This window comes from Lates calcarifer, linkage group LG17, assembly GCF_001640805.2.
Source record: "Lates calcarifer isolate ASB-BC8 linkage group LG17, TLL_Latcal_v3, whole genome shotgun sequence".
In the NCBI taxonomy this organism is placed as follows: domain Eukaryota; kingdom Metazoa; phylum Chordata; class Actinopteri; family Centropomidae; genus Lates; species Lates calcarifer.
In genome coordinates this window covers 26,506,285-26,529,793 of record NC_066849.1, presented here as the reverse complement: position 1 = coordinate 26,529,793, position 23,509 = coordinate 26,506,285, and the positions used below count along the sequence as shown (strand labels likewise).

Here is a 23,509-nt window from a genome sequence, read left to right as displayed (position 1 = left end):
AAATAATGTATCAAAGATAATAAATGTGTGTTTTAAAAAGTCATTAAAGTGCAGTATTTATGTAACTTTAAATGTCTTAAAACATCAACTTCTTTTGAAAGTCATTGAAAAATACACTCAACAAAGATCTTTGTAAAAAAAAAAAATCAAACCAAAGTCACAAAATAAGCAAGTAAAATGTGATCCAGTGACAAACTTTATGAAAAACTTTAAGTAATGTGTCTGAAGTAGTGAAGGATCTCTGGCGTCTCTCCCGCCTCACCCTCCTCCCCTCCGCCCTCCCTCCCTCCCTCCCTCCCTGTGTCTCTCTGTCCCTCTCCCTCTCGCGGCTGTTTGTGGAGGGTTCAGTCAGTCCTCTGGTCTGACGGCGGACGGTGTGATCACAGCCGTCAGAAAAGCTGAGACTTCCAGGAACTGACGGGGAGGATTAACTGAGCAGACTGAACCCGGGGAAGGCACTCTGCTCCTGGGCGACGAGCAGGCAGGAGCATCCCTCTGCCTCTGTGTTTGTCTGGTGGTTGATCGGTGGCAGAAGCTCAGGGTCGCCTCTGCTCAACTAGTCTAAACTTGACGGATCAGTTTCCTTTTCATTATCTGACGTGATGGAGCTCCTCGGAACTTGACGTCCTCTCTGAGGTTTTTGGATTATTTTCACTCTGGAGGAGGAAGGAAGGCTTTTCAGATGGATTTACCAAGTGTGCTGTTCTTACTTCTGGATTATTGCGAGGAAGACAAAATGAGAAAGAGTTGCTGTGTAATATATGCTTTGGCTCAGGGAAACGTGTGTGTGCTCTGCACGTAGCTCCACAGACTGTGTGTGCGTGTGTGTGTTTGTCTGTTAGTTTGTGACTCAGCAAGTCCGTGCTTGCTCCTGAAGGAACACTCTACCCCAGATACCTCACATAACTGTGAGTGTCCCTGTGTGGAGATAAGAGCAGGTGCTGACGTAACACACACACACACACACACACACACTCCATTCCTTTATATATAAGTGTTGTCAGTGGTTGGACTCATGGAGGACTGACTGTAGGACAGTTCCTGGTCGTCCGAGGAGCTTCATTTCTCAGTATGTGTTCGACGGACAGATGAGCTCATGCAGCCCGGCGGATTATTAAAGATTACAGCTGAGCCTTTTGTCCCAGGACACAAGATGAGGAGGAGGAAGGAGCGAGCGGGAGCCCCACACCTCCGCCTTCAGTAAGAGAGAGTGTGTGTGGACTGGATGTCTGAGTGTGAGTGTGTGAGAATGCAGATCAGATTTATATCAAGGCAACTGGCTGTGTGTCTTTCCTCCTTCACCTTTTACCTTTTCTCTTTCGTCTGTAGCTGCAGTAAGCTAATGCCCAGCTGAGAAACAAAACTGTAATATCACAAACAGCAAGAATACCTCTCTTTCAATATCAATATGATGTCTGTCTGTTAAAGCAGCTTTATGAGACTGTTCTGTGATGGTTCAGTGTAACAGGGAGAAAGGAGCCTCTGTCATTCCCACTCTGCTTCCTGAACACCTGTTGTGTCTCTGTGTATCAACTGTTAATCCGTCCAGTTCTTCTGTGCAGTGTCTGTGGTTACAGTGCAGGCTAACAGACGGTCGGTGCACTTGGCAACCTCACTGGTCTTTATGCTAAGCTAGGCTAACCACATCCTGACTCCGTTCCATAGTTAATGGAAAGACAAGAGACTGACAGTGATTGAAAGAGACTATTCCTCAAAAATAACAAAACAAACCCATCAGACTGTTTGTGTAAAAACAACAGATTACTTCATTTACATGCATAGAAATGTCATTTTATGTGAAAATGGGCTGTAATGTACAGGGTTTAAAGTTACTGTCGCTCTGGCTGAAGACTCTGATTTGCCTTTTTGGAAACTTTTAAAACATTTGCAGGGAAACAGACTCACTGTCTGCACACTCTACTGTCAGGGTGTCTTATTTCATTTAATCTTGTTAGCTGTGGAATTAAAATTATGGCCCGCAGACTTTAATACCTGCTGAATATAATAAAAGTCAACTTGTCAGATTTGGAAGGGAGAGGAGGCCACGCTCCAGAAATAAATGTTTTCAGTCATACGTCGTCACTATCACTAGAGATATGACTATGAACACTGGGTGGGGGGTGTGAGGGTCATGTTACATACATACATCCATAATACAGCTCACACATAGTGTACATACATCCTGAGTCACTGAAACACTGTGACACTCGTGCACTCGGTGAGATGGAAACTCTTTCACACACACGCAAACAAATGACACGTGTCAGAGTTTCCCCAGTGAATAAAGTTTAATTCATCTGTAATAGGATTAAAAAATAAAAGTATACAGCACAGAATCATTTTGAGTTAAATGAAGTTTCCTGCAGAGAATGCACCTCACAAGCTATTAAATCATTTTAGCTCTAATTTTCCCTCAGGCACTAATTCCAGCCCCAAACACCTGTTTAGCTGGTCCACCAATAATTGAAGTAACATTATATTTTAAAGTAATTCCCTCATATTTATTCACTGCTGTTACTGGACTCAGTCAGCTGTGCACACCTTCTGTGAATATAATAACAACAATGAAGTGTTTTGCTTCGTCTGAACAGGAGGAGCTAATTTATTCTGACACCAGAGGAATATTTCGTTTTCAGGCTGCCTCAGTGTTACTGATTCATTGAGCTGGGGAGTGTGTTCATTCTGGTTTGTTAAGTGATCCTGGTTATAAAGAAAACTTTTTAGGTTTTTTGGGGGAGGGCAGGCTAAACCTGTGGCCACAGATGGCCTCTATATATGTTGTGGAAACACTTCACATACTAAAATATGTGTAGCCCTAGACCTCTCTGCAGGTGGTCTCACCCATTCTGTCCCACCCAGCAGGGGGGAGGGGACACCACCATAAGGCCCTCATGCCCTGCAGGTCTGTGCCAACTGCCTGCTGAACCCTGCAGATGTTTTCAGATCTTTTTTTCCGAGCGTGCACTTTCCTTTTTATCCCCGTCAGTGAGGACAAATTCAGCCGGTATCTGAGCTTCTTCCTGTGATTATTGAACAGAAATAAAAAATGAGCGGGGCTGCTGATGTATCTCTGTTTGACAGACTTATCCCCGACTCCACTCCCATAAGTCTTAACATGACTGAATTCTTTCATTCCAGTCCTGACAGAGCTCTGTGAAGTTAATCCAGAACTTTCTGTCCACCCGTTTCCTACTGTGATAATTTAGTGCGCGATGCTTCCCGCCTGCTGTGAGGGGACATCTGCAGGCAGGCACACAGTATGGATCAGTGGGTTAAGCCTGGCACTGCTGCTGCCTCGAACACTGAGAGCTGTGGGCTTCACTCTCAGACAATATGATCTCAGTACTCTGAGCTTCTTTGTGTTAAAGCCTCGCGTCTACAGAAATGACTGAGATGCCTAAAACCAAACAAGTAAAGAGCTGAAATTGAAAAAAGCGTCTTTCTGTGTGTTTTCTGACAGAACTGGAGCTCACCCAGTCAGAAATGTTCAAATCGTCCTAATAGGAGCTTTACTAATTGATTAATGAATAATAACATTTTTAAATGTAATTATCTGCAGCATGCCACCCGACTAGACACCATCAAACGACAGATTTTGGATGAAAAAGCCTGTGTTTCAAACCGGGAGCATGGGATCCAGAATGTTTAGAGCTTGACCTATACCAGGGACTGAAAGTCAGAATATCTCAGCCTCTGCTGTTTCATTTCTTTCCATTTTCCAAACTTTCTGGAAGAGCAGAACAAAGGCAGATAAAGTTAAACATCTGCCTTTTCATATGGTATCATCAGAGAAGCTAGAACCACACACACACACACACACACACACACACCACACACACACACACACACACGTCCGGTCGAGCAGTCCTCATCACACATCCCTCTGTCCTCACCCCTCCTCTCTTCCTCCTCTCTTCATCTTTTTCTTCCTCCTCCCTTTCCCCTCCCTCCTCTGTTGGCAGAATCTGGTCGCCGGCTCAGCTGCGTTGCCACGGCAACAGCAGCCTCCTCCAGCACCTGCTGTCCCCAAACTCCTTTCATCCCTCCGTCGTTCAGCCCCCCGTCCTCACCCTCTCTCCCTCCTCTTCCTCCTGGTCCTCCTCCCCCTCTCCCTCCCTCTGCTCCTCTGACGGCCCTCTGTCAGCCCCCGTTCACCACCGAGGAAACCCCTTCCTCTGGAGGTAAGACTCCCGCTGCGTGTCACCTCCTAACGCACCTGTTTGTGTTTTTTAAGCGTGTGCTGTCTTCGGTTTGTCTCTGTTACCATTAGTTTCCTGACCTTCAGTGTTTCTGTCAGCCGAACGCTGGCGTTCAGGCAGACGACCGCTCAGCTGAAAGGGCGCAGAGAGGAAGCAGCACACGGCACTAATGAGCTGTGTGTTCCTCTCATCACACAGAAAACTTGTTCTGGCTGCTTTAAAGGCACAATTCAGTTTGTTTTGCAACTTATTTTTGTAGTTTGGGATCTAATTTCTATCAGTTAAAACATTTAAACATGGATGCAAAGGAGGCTGCTGAGTGTCTGCAACAACACTGAATCAAATAACAGATTAGTTTATTATTTTGTTCTTTCTCTTGTTCACCCTCTTTCAGATCACAGTCTCCTCTTGCATGTTGGCTCAGCCTCTTTCATGTTCTCACAGTCTGTAGCCTCTTTTACACTGGACCAGAAACCCCACTAACAACACAGTCGCCGTTCATTCCTGAGTCAAATAACTCTGCAGTCGTCACAGGTGTTTAACAGGTGTTTATTAGTCGTAGCTTTAGCAGTGACTTTACCGTCTCGGCCACAAATTCAATCCATCTCCGTTCAAGCAGTGTTCAGTCGACGAGGAGTTTGAAGAGACGGAAGAAAAATATATAAAAACTTCATATGTTGATCATTTAAGTCTAATCACAAAGTCAAACAACACAAGTTCATTTTTATCCTCAATAAACGCAGCAACAGATGTTCCTAATCTGTGGATGTCAGGACCTTACACAGGGTCACAAGATAAATCTGAGGCGTCATAAAGACAGAAAAACTGTGTTCTCCTTTTATTTTCCTGACTTTTCACATATATTAACGTTTTTATTGTGAAAAAGAAATCATCAGACCATTCAGGAGGTTCCTGGGTTCCAGTGACTGCACCTGTGGTGTAAAATGAGGAATAAAGCCAGCATTTAGTCATGACGTAAAGAAACACCAGCCAGCTGTGTTTACAGTGGGAAGATTGACGGATAAATCAGTGAAAGGATTCAGGATGGAGTCAAACATCTGGAGATAAACATCTGTAAACTGATAACAGGTCTGTCCCCGCTTTGTACTGAAGTCAGTAAGAGCCCCACTCAGGAAGAGAGGGGTGAGAAGAGGAGAAGAGCATCAGAGATGGAGGGAGGGAGGGGGACACTGCCGAGAGGAGAGAGAGAGAGGATCAGAGGGAGGGAGGGAGGGAGGAGAGGGTAGACACACCAGCCGCTCTCACACACACTCGCTGCTGCCGGTGTGACAGGTGGAAGAAGCCAGCGTCTGTTTGCTAACCACGTCCTCTGCCGAGTGCCGCCGTGTCACAGCGATGGTCGAACGCCTGCGTTAGCGTTAGCATGTCTGACTCCTTCTGGACGGTGCTCTCCAATTTCTCGCTGCCTGAGAGAAGCATGCTGCGGCGCTCCAAGAGGTACAGGCTCACATCAGCTACATCCTTCTCTATTACTTCACCTCCAGCCTGCATCTGCCTTCCTCTGCACTCATCATTTCATCTTTTTTTTAATTAGTTTTTTTCCCTGCTACATGTATTCCTCTTTTTCATTTTTCCATCCTCGCTTCTCTCTCTCTTTTCCTCCTCCTCCTCTCTGCATGTCTTAGATGCTCAGCAGGAGTTGCTCCAACATGAAGGTCAGCTAACTAGATTTGTCTTTTGATGGATAAACAGGTCGCCCTGTCTGACTCTGTGTGTGTGTGTGAGTTACTGTCACATGTAACACTGCTGGCATGTATTCTGGAACTGCAGTGTGTGTGTGTTTGCAGTCCTTTTTATAACATTCTCTCTGTCTGCGTACAATTTGCGTGTTCGTGATGCAAGCCCAGGTTGCAAGGCGTGCTTTGACGTGTGTGCATTCAACCGTTAGTCGTCATTTTCTGCTTCTCTTTTCTGTCGTTCCCTCAGCTGACCCCCCCACCCCCCTACTCCTCCACCCCCCCCACCACACTGTCTGTCAAAGCCAGAAGTGGCTTCTCCAACAGGAAAGAGAGGCAGAGACAGAGCTGTACTTATCACTTTGAAGCTGCAATTTTCTTCCTCCTCCCTGTAATAACAGGGGCAGCTGCCACACACACACACACACACACACACACAGATTTCTTCCTCTGTGCTCCCTGTCACCGCCCCCTGTGGTGTGTGATTGTCTCGGCAGTGTTTTTAAAAGGCAGAGAGGTTGTGAAGTGAGACAGGAGGGACTCCTGCATAGCAACAGGCTCTGGCAGTTTTTGGATTGGTGTGGATGGAGCCGACCGCTCGTGTGAAGCCGTAATCAAGACGAAACTGATTCATCGCTCACTCACAATGAGGGTGATGTGAAGGGTTGGAGGAGAATGGCCTCCGCCCTTTTTAACACTGCATTCAGATACAGAGACTAGTAATACGTGGTCCTCACATCATCTCTCTCACGCTCATGTCAAAAATAGTTTTTCCTGCAGATTTATTTTTGGCCTCTCTGTTTCCATATTTGTCTTTTCATAACACCTGGGTTCGCTGATTCTTTGTGCTCCAGGTTAGAAACTGAAGATAAGATGCAGTTAAAGCAGCAAAATGTAACTTTGCTGAGCAACAGCGCCCCCTGCAGCCACCAGTGATAATTCAGGCTCCAAGTCTGAAATCAGTCTGTTGACCAGAGCTTCGACTGTGTAGTCCCATTCTCTGAACAGAAACACGGACGAACAGTATATATTACCCATGATCCCCGGTTTCTGGAGCAGGAAGTGCTGTCTCTGTAACAAACACACCAAACTCTGTTTCTAACTCTTGATATTTCCATCAGTTCCCTGGATATCAGAGATGAACTCTGCTTCCTCTAAGTCTTTTTAACTGATCTACAGTTCAGCTTTACTCTGGAACCTGCTGGCTCTGATTCCAGCAGTTTAAGCTGCTGACTATCACTCAGTTAGAGGGAGATCCAACCTGAACAACCAACAACAAACACAGAGACACAACAGGTGTTCAGAGAGCAGAGTGGGGATGACAGAGGCTCCATCCTCCCTGTTAGAAATCAGTGACCTATGCATGTCAGCATATGTAATGTGTTCCTGACAGTGCGTCTCTCTCCGATCAGAGTAAACAAGACAATCATCCTGAAACATTTGATGCCATCTTTCTGTACCTGACAGGTTCTTATACACGGTGCTACAGACACATAGTGCCAAAAAAAATAAAAAATAAAAGTGTTCAGTACTATTGGCTGCAGGTTGTTATTTTCTATTTTAGAAAGAAAAGTGGATTTACAAAAAGCAAAATGACAAACTGTTGCAGCTTCCTTGTTGTTTGTAATATGTTTTTACTTAATGGTGTTAACGCTGTAGCTACTTACATACTCACTGCAGAGCAGCACAGATAAGTGAATAAAGAGGAAACACACACACACACACACACACACACAGTCACACACTGTGCTGTGGGCCGTCACATTGATTTCCTGTGGTGGCTGTAACCCTCAGACCAACATTATTGAGTGGACTGTGGGAAATGAGTTTAGCTGTAGATCTTATCCACATACACTCACCTGCCGTCTGGTGTGTGTGTGTGTGTATCAGGTGTGTGTCAGATGGTTTAGTTGCGCGCCCACACAGCTGTTTGCTCATCGCTAGTTTCCTTTATCTCCTCCTGTCAGCTCCGTCACAGAGCTGAATGTCTACTTCCATCACCGTGTGTCTTATGAGTTTTACTGTAGCAAAGTTATTACACTGAGGTTATAGGCAGCTGCTCATATTGGAGGTAAAACATGAGTAAACACACATGTGCAAACATTTAAATATAACTGCCTGCTCTTTCTTTTGACTCAGGTTTCTGTCGTTTACCAACATGATCCATCTTCTTTCTCTCTGCACATAAAAGTCATTAAAAAAACATCAGCGTTAAAAGATCTAGCTCTGAAAAAAATCCAAATACAGCACAAATCTTATACCACATATCAAACTATGACTCTGTGACTCTGATCAATGATAATATATTTAAAAAGACGAGTTCAGTATTATGGGAAATATGATTATTTGATTTCTATCCTGAGAGTGAGATGGTCAGAGCAGAATAACATAGAGCCGGAGTCAGTTAGCCTAGCATAGCATAAAGACTGGAAGCAGGGGGAAACACCTAGCATGAAGAGAAAGTCATTAGTTAACACATTATATGTCATTTATTGAACCTGGACGTAACACACAGATATGAGATTGACTTCCATCATCCCAAAATGTTGAACTGCTCCTTTAAATGTGCCACCACAGAAAACTACAGCAGCTGAAGCAGAACGTAAGGATTCTCAGGGTGAAGTAATAAAAACTGAGCAGCTCTCATTCTCTGTGCTGTTACCTGACAGGCGGCTGCTTTGATGGAGACAAGACACATGTAAACGCACACTTCGCCCACAAACACACACACACATGCACAGAATTATTGCCTTCAGTCGTTTCTGCATAATGGAAACATGTTTCCCCAGTAGGGATCCAAAGTGCCTGCAGGAGAAAGAAAGTAGAAGCCCACACTTCCTCAGAGAGTCAAACTGTGCTGCAGCAGCTACATTTGTGTGAAAACACAGTGAGTATCTCCACCATCCACCCAGACAGGAAGTCAGTAAGGTGTCCAACATTTAGACAGCTCCTTGTATCTACTTGATGCATGTCCCGTCCCCTTTTCGACCGTCACCCCTCCCTGTCTCCTGCTCGTCTTTCTCACACCCCCTGAGTCCAACTTCTGCAGCCGCGTCACTTCTTCTTTTCCTCCTCAGACGTTTGACGGCTGCATTTGATGCCTCAGACGTAAATCCATATTCATGAGGCGGCCGCTGGGCTTTGTTCATTAGCTGGTGAACAGCAGCAGAGTGAGCGACAGTCACTGGAAATTAACCTACACAAACTGAACCAAGCTTTGGTCTCAGTGGGAGTATCACAGTGCTGCAGGCTCCGAGTCTCCTTCATGTCCTCGCCTGTTAAAGGTTCACATTTGTTCTTCTCTTCCTTCCTTTTTACTTCCTCCCTTCCTCTTTCTGTACATCCTTTTGCTCGGTTCCATCCATCCTGACCTTTTCTGTAATGTCATAGTCGGCTCAAAATCCTCCTTTCCTTGGATAAGACTTGAGCTTGGCTTTGCCGTCGGTGGTAAATCAGCTGCAGGTGGCAAAAATATCTTTGTAAATGTACCTGTTTCTGTAGGAACTGTCCAGTTTTGATTGGACAGTGCAACTCACCCCAAAACACCAGTGAGCATCTGGTTTCCTGCAGGGATCTGAATCTTCCATTACTTACTTTGGTCTTTGGATTCCTGTCAGACTGAAGTCATTTTCCAGTTATTTCAGCAGCTTTACAAGGATTTCTTTCTGGAAATAAACCAGTAAAAATTATTTGGACATTACTGGACCTGCGTTATAAAATGAGGCATTACTGAAATCATAGCTTTTTGGTTTCCCCTTGATCTGCACTTTAATGCCGTCACCAAGCTAAACGTTCCACTTGCACAAAAAAACAGAGGAAGAGCAGTTTACATTTTAGACATGGAGCTATTTTCAGTGCCAACATCAGGTCAAAATGTCAACTTGACCTGCAACATTTCAGCGAGGGCAGACTGACATGACATTTACTTCTCCCCCAGAGGATGAACCCTTTTGATCTGAGTGACCCGGTGACCTTTCTTTTCTAACGCCGCCCACAGGACAAACTTTACATTTTTAGCCATATGATTGGGTAAAGAGTGCGACTGTTGTTCATTCAGCCCGACACTTCAGTATTGTGGGCTGTGGTGAATACTGCAGACTTGTTTCTGGCCACACCTGGGAGACACACACTTTACCTGTCTCTCTCAGGATTTAACTGTTCTAATGATGTGCTTCACCTCACCTGCCTGAGGGCACCTCATGTATTTGTGTAGGCGTGTGTTTGCAGTGTGTGTTAAAAATGCTTCCGAGCCCAGCTCTTTATGAGTTCAGACAAAGTGCACAATTCCATCACACTTCCCCGGAAAATTGAGAAAAAGGTAAAGAGCAGTAGAACCACATGCGTGTGTGTGTGAGTGTGTCTTGTGTGTAAGATGAAGAAATTCCCTGAGCACACATCAGTGAATATCCAGCACGGCAGCTCATCCTTCATACAGGTGTGTGTGTGTGTTTGTGTGTGTGCAGACCACACGCTATGTTCAAACCGCTGATGCTGCACATCTCAACAGATGGCACAAACACACACACACACACGCAGCATGCCATATATACATTACATGCAGCAATTATTTGTCAAGTGGGTGTGTGAATTAGACACAAGCCTGTCATATATCAAACAGCTAATATTCCCCAACCCTCACCGTCACCTAAACCTTACTCCGATGTTTTGTGGTGTAAATGATCGAGAGGAACAAAAACCTTGAGCAACAATGATGTTAACAGTCAACGCTAAACAGCTGCTGCAATGTAATCAGATGGTGCACTTGTCCGCGTCAAAGTACGTCCACTACAGTGCTGGTTTTTGCCACTGACTCAGATTGTTATTATAAATGTCTGACTTTATGGATATGATTCCTACAGAGATAGTTTTTTATTAAAGAGTAAGAGTTTTTTTTGTTTAACCAGAAAGATCAATGGAGTCTGGTAGCGGGAGGAAAAAAAAGACACAGGTTCAGAAATATTAGAGTTATCCTAAAAGGCCTAAAAGTCAAACTGGCCGTCACAACAATAGAAACAGCAGAGATGAGCCTGAAAAAGAGACGTCACACTGATCGTTTGACTGTAGCAAAGATTTCAGCCCCAGTCGCCTCATGTGGGTCATGTGTCTTGTGATCATCCAGGCGGGTTCGGCCTGTCGGAAACACTACACTACACAACTACATAATTACAGCCAGCAGATGTGATGAGCCAATTAACACAACGCACACACGCTGCTAGTGTGCCGACACCTGCCGGTACTGCCAGAGCCCCGTCAGAAGAACCCATCTGTGTGTGTGTGTGTGTGTGTCCATATCTTCACTAAAGATATGTTCTTCACATTTAGAAAAATACATACAGCAGGGCCTGAAGGAAGCTGTTGAACATGTTTAAAGGTGCTGATTCTTATCTGGATTACTCAGAAGTTAATAAGATTGTTGTGGATTTTAAACAATCTGATTCACAAACAAACATATGGAGGAAATAAATGACAAGAAATACACTCATTAATCCATCTTTGAAACAGTAACTGTGGCCAGATTTAATTCATCTTAGCAGAAAATCTCTGTCAAATTTTTGTAATGCTTGGACTGTGGGTGCTCTTCACTATAATTACCAGCTGTCTTTGTCTGTCGTCGAAGCTACAAAACCACAGAAAAACACCTGACAAAAGCAGATGTCAAGGTACGTTAACCTCGAAAAGCAAAGTGCGGGAGAAAAGTCTGAAAGCAAATGCAGTTTTTTCCAGGATTTTTTATGCTGGAGAAAAGAAGCACATACTTAAATTTGTCTGTAGACTACAGCACTACAAAGTAGGAAATAACAAATAGACGCAATTAAAACAGACAAAAAGAAGAAGCCATTTAACATAGCCAACTTCACCATGTCAAGTTTTACAATCTCAAAATCAGTGTATAATAGCGGCTATGGTTTAAAGTGGCTTCAAGGTGTTAACATATAGAAAAGGTCTCTGTGTATACCCTGATTTACTTAGTAGATACAAGCTCTGTTGCAGAGTGACTTTTTGTTTCTCTATTAAAAGACAATATAAATTTGGTTTACTCTTCATTTTAAATTTGCTTCATGTTACAGTTGCTCTCTGGAGCTGCAGTTGTTCAACAGATTGAGATTTACAATGTAAGAACGTGTCATCATCAGCATAGAGACGGATTAGAGCAGTGTGATGAACTGTCATTATGACGGGACCCAGAGTAGATCCCTGGGGAACTTGATGTGGATCCACTGAAAATAACAATGGCATCTATCTCAATTCTCATCATATTCTACCAGTGTTTTGGACTTGTGCCCCACAAATGTGTTACTTCAGCAAAACATCATCATTGTCTACCTGGAGGCCTCATCACAGCCTCCTCCTCCATCTGTAATTTCCTCTGCGAGCGTAACGAGCCTCGCCTCGCCTCATTACGGACACGCTCGCGTCTGAGCTTCAGAGCAAACAACAAAGTGGAAAAATCTAGTGAGCTCGACCTGTGGGTGTGTTGGAGCCGGTTAGGTGTGAAGACTGTCGCTTCATTTCCTCCTCTTCCCTTCTGTCTGGGGACGGATGTCACAGCTTTAAAGCAGATTGCTCTTTTTTCTACAAGCATCTTTTGTGCAGCAGCATCTGCACACACCCACACACACACATATATACACAACAAATACACAGTCATCTCAGCCCAGAGGGGAGCTGAAGTCTAACCATTTCACTGCAGGATCTACCTCATAATGACTGTTCAGCCATTAGCGATAGAGCCTGGATTGACATTTTTCTAATATAATACTCCAGTGGAAGTGAGGAGGAGTGGTGTTTTCAAAAAGCCTGAATCACTGACAAAAACCAAAACCCATTTGCAGTCCACATTTATAATGCCTTTTATCATTTCAGCTGAAATGAAAATTTCTCTCATGACCAAGCGATAAAAGCCAACAAGACACCAAATAACAGATAAAAACAAGTGTATAGGTGCAACCAAAGCAAAATAAAAGGTCTAAGGATGTTCATATGAAACTGCATGCAGCAGATTAAAAACATAAATACTGATCATCATGTTTTTGCCTCAGTATAAACTATAAATATTCATGTGTTGGAGCAGAGAGCTGGCAGCATTATATTGTGTTAATAAAATGTCAGTTTTCTTAAAGGGGAGTTGGTGCTGTTGTCTCCTCTTGAAGATCTGTGACAAATAACTGTAATTGTGGAGTCAGGGCTGCTGTACTCTGTGTTTAGATCGGCCCATTAGAAACTGATGGACATCCCCGTCTCCTCTGTATTATTAACACCTGTGGACGAATTTGCTCCAGCCATATTTAGTTACAACCAACACATGTTCACTAAGCAAATGTAGGACTAACAGAATGTCTGTTATTTGTGTTGGACTGACTCAAGGTGAACTGAAATAAAATGTTTCTGTCGTTTCCGTCAGTAGTTGTGACTGTTGGCTGTGTGTCGTGTGAGTGTCTGTGTGTGTCATCGCCGTCCTCTGGTGTGAAGGACGCCTGAGTGAAGCTGTAACATCTGCGCGCTCACCAGCAGTGCACATGTGCGCCGTCTGATGTGTCAGATGTGCGCCCGACAGCCAGAGTGGTCACCTGCTGTTCTGGACGCAGAGCTGCAGGGAGTGTTCTGCCATTTTTGGAACCAGAACAAATGACTGATTTTTACATTCATGACACTGTGTCAGGTGAAGGTGTGTTTTCCTAATGTGCATCTGTGCAGCATGACAGCGTGGAAATCTGTGTGTGGTTCATTGCAAAGCTCCTTTAAATTCGAGCTGTTGTACTGTACTGTATGACACAGAAAGCAGAGTTTTAATGTTTCACATCTGTCCTCAGCTGTCGGACGAGCAACAGGAAGAGCCTGATTGTGACGTCCAGCACCTCCCCCACCCTGCCACGACCACACTCACCTCTGCATGGACACACAGGTAACACACACACACACACATATATGTACTCTCTTGGTTTCTACTTCTGTATTGAATCGATGTAAAGCCTTCATATGTGCACCGTCGGGTTCCTGTGACACCGTGTTGAGGTTCTTCACGTCCTTCATGTTGGACTTGCTAAATACAGAACAACAGTTAGAAATGGAACATAGTTAAATTTCTACAGAGGTGCACGTCTGGGTACAACGTCAGTCATGTGTCTATTCAATGTATAAACCAGTTTTAAGATGTTTTTTAAAGGCTGAAGACGAACGAATATAAAAGAATTAAATAGATGCAGCATTAGATTCGCCCTCTGGAGATGATGGATATCCACAGCAATTTTTATAGCAACCTCGTTGAGACATGTTGAGATGTCTCCCTCTGGACCAAAGTGTTGGACAGAGACACCAGCCACCATCTTTAGGCCCCGTAGACAGCACAGCAGTAGCTGATGAATGAATGAAACAAAAAGATCAGTATCTGTTGAAGTTGTTGTTATACCACCTTTATTTTCAGCGACGTTCACTCGTTCCTCTCTGGCTGGAAGGTGTTTGTAGTAACAGCAGGTGAGGTGTGTTACAAGGAGTCGTGTTGTTTACTATCACACACCAACAAAGCTCAATTAACACTTGGGGCTACACACTGAGCACAGCACAGCCAGATATTTGATTGCATGGATTAATGCACAGACTGAAGTACTGTAGGCTGCTGCTCAGGGAAACCAGATTTCTAAAAAAACACACTTTAATTTTGTTGGTTATATTTGTGTGAACTGAGAGTGTTCTGCCTGGAGACCTTGTTCATTCATTCTAAAGTAATAAAACTATCAGCTTCTGATTGATTTGATTGATAGGGCGTATGGGTATAAGACAGATCATATAAATTCAGCTTAAGAAAAATCAATAGTTATATCGTTGTTGAAGCCTGGCTGATATATTGGTCTAACCTTGCTGATTTTTAGCTTATCTGTGGTACTGTATTTCTGAGAGCGCTGACAAGTTTATTTTTCAACTGTCAAATGTCCTACTCAGTAAATATCTTGGCCACGGTTATTTAAAGACTAAATGTAAAGCAAACCCTGTGTGGGTTTCAACAGCAGCCTCTGCCGTTAGGAAATAGGTGTTAATGGTACTAATAATTGTGTATTTTATGTGATCATGTAAGAAAAAAAATACATGGTGATATATCACATCAATATCTGCATCTGGCCCAAAATGCTGCATTGGTCAGGCTGAAATTGCTGTTACCTTGTCGGCCATGTTTCTCAGAGGTCACTTGACCTCTGCCTCATCAACAGAAAATGATTTTCCAGCAGTTAAACATCAGATTCACTTATTATTAAGATATGTATATGTATAGCAGATTATTGAAAAAACAATCCACGAATGGATGTAAAAATGCTGATTCCAGCCTTTGTCAAATAATAACTGAGTCTGCTTCTGTGAGGAAGCAGCCATGGCTCCTCTCACAAGCACCACACACACACATATTGAAGGTGTGTGTCTGCGCATATTTTGTGTGTGTGCCCCAGCTGTGTGTGTGTGTGTGTGTGTGTGTGTGTGTGTGTCTAGTGGCAGATGAAATGAGCACTGACAGGATTTCTGTTGAACACGCCTGACAGCATGTAAGACACACACTTAAACCCCCCCACCCTCCAAAATCTACCACCATCAGCAGCCCACCCACTCACTCCCACCCTCCTCCTCCTCCTCCCACCCTCCTCCTCCACCCTTCAAATGTAAAGAGAGAGAGATGGAAAAGAGATGAATAACAGTGATATTGATTGATGGTGACTGAAGGGGAGCGAGCGAGGGAGTCGAACTATAGATTGGAAAGACGAAATAAAAAATGGGTCGGACAGTGAGTGAATGGTAGGAGAGAAAGACGGCAGGATGGATATGAAAGATGGAAAGATGATAAAATATCGACAATTATATCTTACTCTGTGGAGAGAGAGAGAGAGAGAGAGAGAGAGAGAGAGAGAGAGAGAGAGAGAGGGGTCCTCATTAACGGTGTGTGTTTGTGCTCACCTGACAGACAGTTGCACACGTCTCATTTCCTGCTCAGGAAATAATAGAAGTCACCAACCTGTCAGTCACTACACACACACACCTACACACACACACTTTGTTTTAATAAGTGGTTTTGCTGAAATGGCTTTTATCCAGTCCTGTCTGCTTGAACATACGAATACATTTACAAAACACACTGATATTCAAGCTTCTCACTGAAACACTGCTGCTCCACCCACTTTGTTAAAGTGATGCTTTTGTGTAAATAAATTGCTGTATCTCACTGTCAGTCAAAATATCAGGAGCCCAGTTTCCTGACAGTAAAACCAGCAGGAATACAAACTTAGGTTCCTATGATGTCTGTGTAAATACATCTAATTCCAAGGTGTTGACCCCAACAAAGTCCAGACTCACTATTTCCTGTGTGTCCACATTTATACATTTATATATTATGACTCAAAAATCTCCTACGATGGAGCAAGTAAAGAACTGTCTGTTGCATTTTATAGATGTTTTTGGGATATGGTTTTGTAAAATAACAAACTGTAAAAACTAAATTTGCTGCTCACTGTAAAGTACTGTGTTTTTGAAGAGAGAGAATATTGAAGGAGTTGATTTTTCTCGGTAAAACTGTGTATAATCCATCATGAATTTTAAATGCAGCTGTTCACATCAGATGTTTCTTCATTTTCAAACAGCCTTGGTTAGTGTGAAAGAGAAAATGTGCCTCAGCTCCATATTTGAGGCTAATAAGAGGCAGAAAAAAGTTTGTTTTTTTTTTGTAGGGAATGAGGAAATCGTGGGAACTGGGACAGAAAATCTCATTCACACGAGAAGTTTGATTTCAGCAGAAATAAATCAACTCCAATGAGACTAAATGGACCATTTCAAACCATTAGGAACTTAAGGAACATGCAGTATGAGGTGTTGTTATCTTTATTTTTTGACATTTTGTAGATGAAATATGAAATGAATAAGCAGCCTTAGAGGTAGAAATGTCCGACAGAGAGGACGTCTGTGTCCTTAATACTCCTCCACTCGCTGCATTCCTCCATCTCCTCCTCTTTTCCTCCTTCCTGTCGTCTCCGTCTTCATCCACCTGACTGCTGTGGCTGCTGTGTTGCCATGGTAACACCAGTCTCGCAGTCTCGGCCTTGCGGGTCCTGTCTTCTCTGCGTGTCAGACCCTGCCGAGGAAATAAACACCGCTAATTAAATATCACTAATTAATGTCGCTGTTTTTCATTTTGTTCTCCTGTTGCTTCAGAACCACCCGCTCGGCTTCTAGGCTTAAATGGAAGTTTCAGCCTCATTCTGGCTCCACCTCTGCAGAAACTGACACTTTAACAGAAGCCTTTATCTCTTAAAACGAAGGCTGTGATATCTCACTGTTGGCGGGTACTTTACTGATTAATATGCACCACTGGGGGCCATTAAACCCTTCCCTTCGTTCCCAGAGACCGTCTTTATACGTAGATGATTGCTTTTTTTTTTCTCTCAGTCTCTCTCTCTGGCCCTAATCATGAATTTCATCATGGTTCCAATCATGCAGCCATTTACTGCTAATCAAATGGAGATTCCTCAAAGTCTAATATCCTGAGGGGCTGATGAGGACCGGTCCTCTCCAAAAAATGACTTTTATTAAATGTTGAAAGTCTGCATAAATTCCTCTCTCATTGTCTCACCCGCTGTCTCCTTCATTTCTCCCACTCATCCTCTCCCTCTCCATAACATCTACTTTCATTTTCCTCCCTCCTCTCCTCTTCTACATCTTCTCTTTCTCCTCCTCTCCACCCACCCTGAGCTCTCCTCAGCTCCTCCTGGCTGACGGCGGGCTGTTATTTGGTAAAGGTCAGCTGATGATTGGCAGCTCCGTGTGCTTTGACTTCTGATGAATTCTGTCAAACAATCCACCACTCGTCTTTGTAATTGTAATGAGGGACAGAGTGAAGAAAGAATCAGGCTTTTCTCTTGTTCAGCTTCTTGTCACACACTCCCAAGAAAATACAAGGTTTTTTTTTCTGCCTTTCTTTCCACCCCCTCCCCAATTATAGCTGTATTTTGTTATCCCAACCACACTCTCCCTGGAGAGGCAGCGAGGGAGCGAGACTGAAGAGGCACAAAGCAGATATTACATTTGCATGTATCTCATACGCCGGTATATTTCTCACTAAAGTAGGTCAGTGTCACTTCACTCTGCTGCACAAAACTGTCTGAAAATGTGACAGTGAAGCAGCTTCTTTACCTGTTGTGATGAGACCGCCTACCAGGTACGCTCAGCTGTAATTTACATTTCACTCTGATTCATTATTCAGTCTGAAAATACGATCCGCATAGAAGTGGAAAGTATTATTCAAATGTATTTTAAGATTGATTTTTCTGTAACAAGTATGTCAACATGCTGAAAGCCAGTCTGGACCCCTGTGGACGTCACATGACTGTGGTGTGTGCTGTTTCTAAAATCAGTTCAGTGCTGGAATAAGTGACCTCTGTGAGGAATAGGTGGCGTTTGGCGTGCCGCCCCCAAAACACCACGTGAGCAGAAGAGACTAAATCTGACCCTTCTCCACCCTGTGTCCAGGTGTGTGCAGAAGACACAGCTGATCTCAGACAAGTGTTACCTGGGTAGACACCTCTCTGGACATGGCTGAACCAAAGGTGACTCCTCGAGCCTCGCCTCTTGTGTCGAGCCGTGACGTTCAGCCTGTTTAGTCCGACTCCACTGGCAGATACAAAATGTTCCCTGAAACATATTATTATAACAAACAGCAGTCATCCAGTTGAAAAACGCTCTGTAGTGGTCAAATGATGCAGCACGTAAACATCAGCCCACACATACACCAATAATCATACATCTGCAACAAAATAATATCTGAATTCTTCTCCTTCAGTGGATTCTCTTCATCTCCCACCACCAACACCAAACACATCGTATTTGTGGCGACAGTAAAATCAAAGACGTGTCTGGGACAGGTGGTGCAGTTGATTCCCTTAAAACTTTCATTGTCTTAAAAACATGAGTAAACTCAACTTGAAGATGGGTTATACAAGTCGTTAAACTAATGATCATTTGTTGTTTAAGTCTCTCATGATGTTACATTATCTGTTTCGAGTGAAGTCACGTTTTTAAGGCAGCGATGGACCTTAAAGTTTTGGAAATTAATTGACTAACGATGTCAGCTTTTCCCAGAGAAACTAGAACCAGAGGGATGTTTGGTGTTTATGCTCAGAATATTTGAACATTTCTAAGCTCTGCCAAGCTAATGCTAAGCTAACGGCTAAGACACATAATCATATATATATATCTGAGAAGCCCTGACCATCCTACAGGCTCTCCTCTTCACACATGACTGCTGTGTGATTTGTCTTTACAGAGAGAGATGGATTCTTGTGTCTGTGAACGAGCCTTACACTGACTAATGGTCCACACACACACACACACACACACATCTGTGGCCCTGAAGTGTGACGGTGCAGTGACTGAGCCTGGTAACAGCCCCAGTGAGACCTCTGTGTCCTGTACATGTAACCTCAGCGACGTCCACTCAGGAGACGCTTCACACCAGCGCAGCAGACACTAACAAGCAGCCTGTTTGACTAATAACACACGTGTTCGCTGGAGTATGTGCGTCCATGTTCTGCTGTCACGGCCACAGACCGGGACAGAGACTCTGGTATTAATATTTGAGTTTCTGCTCTGTCCAGACGTGCTGCTGAGGAAAATGCATAATTGATGTGGAAATGTCCGACTACTTAATCTCCCCTCCTGTTTCTGAGGCCGCCAGCCTTCCCTCTCCCATCCATCTGTTTGTGTGTGTGTGTCGTTCACCCTCGCCCCTTCACCCTTCTCTCTGCTGAATTATTAGTTACACACCAGCACTCAGAGCGCTGTGTCTCCCCGTTGATAGGCTGCCCTTGATTATTCGTATCCATTACTCTGCTCACATATGGATGTGTCACTTTGTTTATTAAATAATCTCAGGTTTATTCAGAAGAGGCTCGTCTGTTTTCTGAGTGTCAGGTCACATCGTTCATTGTTGCATGGAAATGTTTTTCTCAGTGTTGGACCTGATTTAAAAGTCGACTGTTACCAGACTGAATTGCTTATTCTGCATATAATAATAGATGTGATTCATTAATTTCTAATATATTTTTAATGATTTAAATCTTTGACTTCAGCAGAAACTCTTTAGATGCTTCAACTTTATCTATCCTGATGTAAATATGGTTTGCTTCCAGGCATTAACACACAGGTCACATTCTTACACTGTTGACCATCAAAACAGAGAATCTAAAAAAATCTAATTTAATAAATAGAAATCACAAAGTCAAACCAAACACTCTTTCAGTGGAGCCCTTCTTACAGGAGGCCTTGACTGTGTCACCAGAATAATAATAAACTTTTACAGTGTTTAATACACAGCAGTCATAACTGTTCCATACAGTGATGAACAGGAAGTTAAGAATTCACTTTATTCATTCGACGTTTTAAAGGACGTGACCTGAAATATCTAAAAATGACTCCGTCATTGTGAGACTGTTGGTCGTCGTCTCTCTCGTGTTTTTCTGTTCAAGGCTGAAATTCTTTTCTTTAGTTCATTTATCTCTGCATCTTCTCAGTTGTGTAGCAGTGGGTGTAAACAGAGTTTCACCTCCTTTATCTGAACCCACTCAGATGAAGGAGACAGATGAGTCTGCCCTCTTATTCCTCCACCTTCCTCTCAGCTCCCGTTCACATAATGAGACACTCCATCAAACTCTGAGTGTCCGTCGCTCTCTGTCCTTTATTACGGCCTCTTTATTTCTGTCTCTCAGTTTAATTCATCCTCGTCACTTCAGATTCTTCTCTTCCCTCTGTAAATCCTCCGTTCGCATTCTTCCTCTCTCTCACGCTGCTCTTGTCCTGTTGAGGGGCCAGAGGAGGATGGAAAATGGAGGGAGGACAAAGGACCAAGCACAACACTTCACATATGCACTGTGCTTTCACAGAGAGGCCCATTATTTTCTCCTTTGTCTTTCAGTTTGTCAGAAAAAGAAACCTGTTCCACCTCGATGTGAATCATCCGTGGTGTTTTTGCGTCTGCTTCGTAGCTGCTGAAATCATCTGATTTCAAACTGCTGAATGTTTTATCACCTTCAGCTTCGGCTCGCTGTTGATTTAGAGAGTTTCATCTCCATCCAAGCTTTAAAGAGCCGTCGCTCATCTAACACGGTCCCTTTAGAAAATAACAAGGACCTCCACTTCTAGTGCACCAGACGCCCAAAATAACTCCTCCTACCTCACCATGCTCGTAGCCTGTACCTGCTAAAAAGGAAACAAGTGTGGATTTAGAAACATGTCTTCCCTTTTCACACATTTCTGTTAGTGGTTCTGTTCACTCAGCTCCACTCCAGATTATCTCTGTCATTTTGAAAATGGCAGCATTTCTAAAAAATGTCCGACATCTGTTTCAGCTCATTCTGTGTGTTGAGCTTGTTCCTGAGCTGCTGTGTCAGTTTGTTGGATGTGGTAAATACATGGACACAGAGGATGTACGGTATATTCATCTCCTCTTCCTTTTGTTTCCCTCCCTCCTCTCTGTCTCTCAGGTACCAGCCCACTGGACAGCCCACGCAACTTCTCCCCCAACACAGCTGCACACTTCTCCTTTGTTCCTGCACGCAGGTGAGACACATATGACAACACAGGTGTGTTTGTAGGACGCACCTGGAAAACAGAGTCAGGGAATGTTGTAGGAAAGAAAAATCAATAATATAAAAACGTGGGTGAAGTCTTTTTTTCATGATCTGTGTATTCTTAAAAACCAAGCTACAGCCCTGTTTATACTCCTCAAACTAAAAACTATTGGATCTCAGATGTCAGTTTCAGCTTCTCAGTCCGTCTCCAGCAGCAGCAGGTTCTTCACTGTGTAACAGTTTCACAGTCAATAATAATTAATGCGAAATAAAATCAACATAGAGCACTGTAATCAGACCAGAAGAGCAGCAGTTGTGCCCAAATGGATGAGCTGTACTTCAGCTCTTAATGTTGATATATTTGAAGTGTTGTGATATGGTTCGGTGGCCTCGGCGTCTTGAGAGCCGAGCTGCTGCTGCTGCTGCTGCTGCTGCTGCTGGTGGTGGTGGAGGTGGTGGAGGTGGTGGTGGGAGTGAGTGAGCTGATGAGGAGGTAGATGATCACTCTGAGGCTGTCACTCAAACCAGGATTAATAAAGCTCTTATCTGTCCTGGCTCTCAGCACAGATAGTAATTACTGAGAGGGAGAAAGAGTGTGTGTGTGTGTGTGTGTGTGTGTGTGTGTGAGCATTTATGCATGTACGTGTGACAGATAGCTGCATGCATAAGGCGCTGGTGTGATTTTAAAATCCAATGCAGAGATTTAAAAAAAAAAAAGTGTTAATGTGAGTTCACACAAAAGTTTGATGAAATGGAGAAGAAATTCTCAGCAAGCCTCCTCCTTAAATCCTCATTAAGATGATGATGTTTCCATGGTAACGCACCTTTACTGTCAAACCGAGCCCTCGGGCTGTTTCCATTTCAACATCATCAAACACTGTATGGCAGCAGTGCAGCAGCCAAAAAGAGCATTAATGTTGATTTGAAATGGAAATCTCTTCCTGTCCGGCTGCTGACCTCAGTACAGCAGCTGGAACAACAGCGACACCGTGTGGTGGAGTTTGATATGACAGAGCAGAGACCGCAGCTTCTGTAGATACATCTCTGTTTTTTCTTCTCAAAAATCTCAAACTGCCTCACTGAATCAGAAACAATATGAAACAGAGGAGGGAGATGATCTTAGAGCTGCCGTGATGACAGTGAAATGATATTTCTGCTGTATCATTCAGTCTCTGCCAGTGGAGAGTGTTTTCTCTTTCTCTTTTTTTAAAAAACAAACAGTGAGTTGGTCATCATCAGGCATTCTTTTCTTTTTTATTCTTTCTCTTTTTCTGTAGTCACTGACATTTTTATTCACTCTCACAGAAACTGCATAAATACTGAGATACACTTTATTATTATTATTATTGAGGACTCTCTTTGTGGCTTTGTATAATTCCTGGAAAAAAACAGTAATAATGTAATAATGAACTTAGATTTGTTGGATTATTTCACAGTTTAGTTTCTCACATATTTTTGTGTTTATCTATATAAAGTTTATTTCTGTCATAATCTCTAATTTACTCATCTAGTACAGGTGTGTGTGTTTGCCTGGTACCAGCTCAGCTCTCTGTTAGTTCTAAGTATCAGGGACATGATTAGGGGCGGGGCAGGCTTGGAGAATGTGTGTGTGAGGCTGTGTGACTGACAGCTGCTAACAGCTATAAAAAGAAAATGTCTTGTCTCCCTCACAGTCACGGACACAGGGCTGACAGGTAACCTCTGAGTTTTTGACCTTAGACCTTTTTTTCCCTCCCTCTTCCTGCCCCTCCGTCCTGCATGGCTGAGCGCACACACTCTGAATAACATCAACACGTACCCTCCAGGGTCTCTTCTTCTTCTTCTTCTTCTTCTTCTGCTGCTTAACACTTTAAAAGAAGAAGAACATCTTCCCTTTAGGTCCTAAACAAGGGAAGATGGGTCCTTGGTTAAGATGTAGCGGCTCCTTAAAGGACGAGGCTGGTGATGTTACATATATTTCTTATCGCTCCATGTACAGACTCATGCTAAAAATGAATGTACTGTGTTGTTGATGGACAGA

General features: G+C 43.4%; 1 protein-coding gene across 1 annotated transcript in view; it reads left to right on the top strand.

Annotated features, from left to right (window-relative positions):
- mast2 (microtubule associated serine/threonine kinase 2) overlaps nucleotides 1–23,509 on the top strand; it is a 142,188-nt gene that overhangs the window by 93,840 nt on the left and 24,839 nt on the right. Inside the window, 4 exon segments of the mRNA XM_051077267.1 lie at nucleotides 3,963–4,181; nucleotides 13,708–13,799; nucleotides 21,403–21,478; nucleotides 23,163–23,183. Of these exon segments, the coding sequence (XP_050933224.1) occupies nucleotides 3,963–4,181; nucleotides 13,708–13,799; nucleotides 21,403–21,478; nucleotides 23,163–23,183 (408 nt within the window).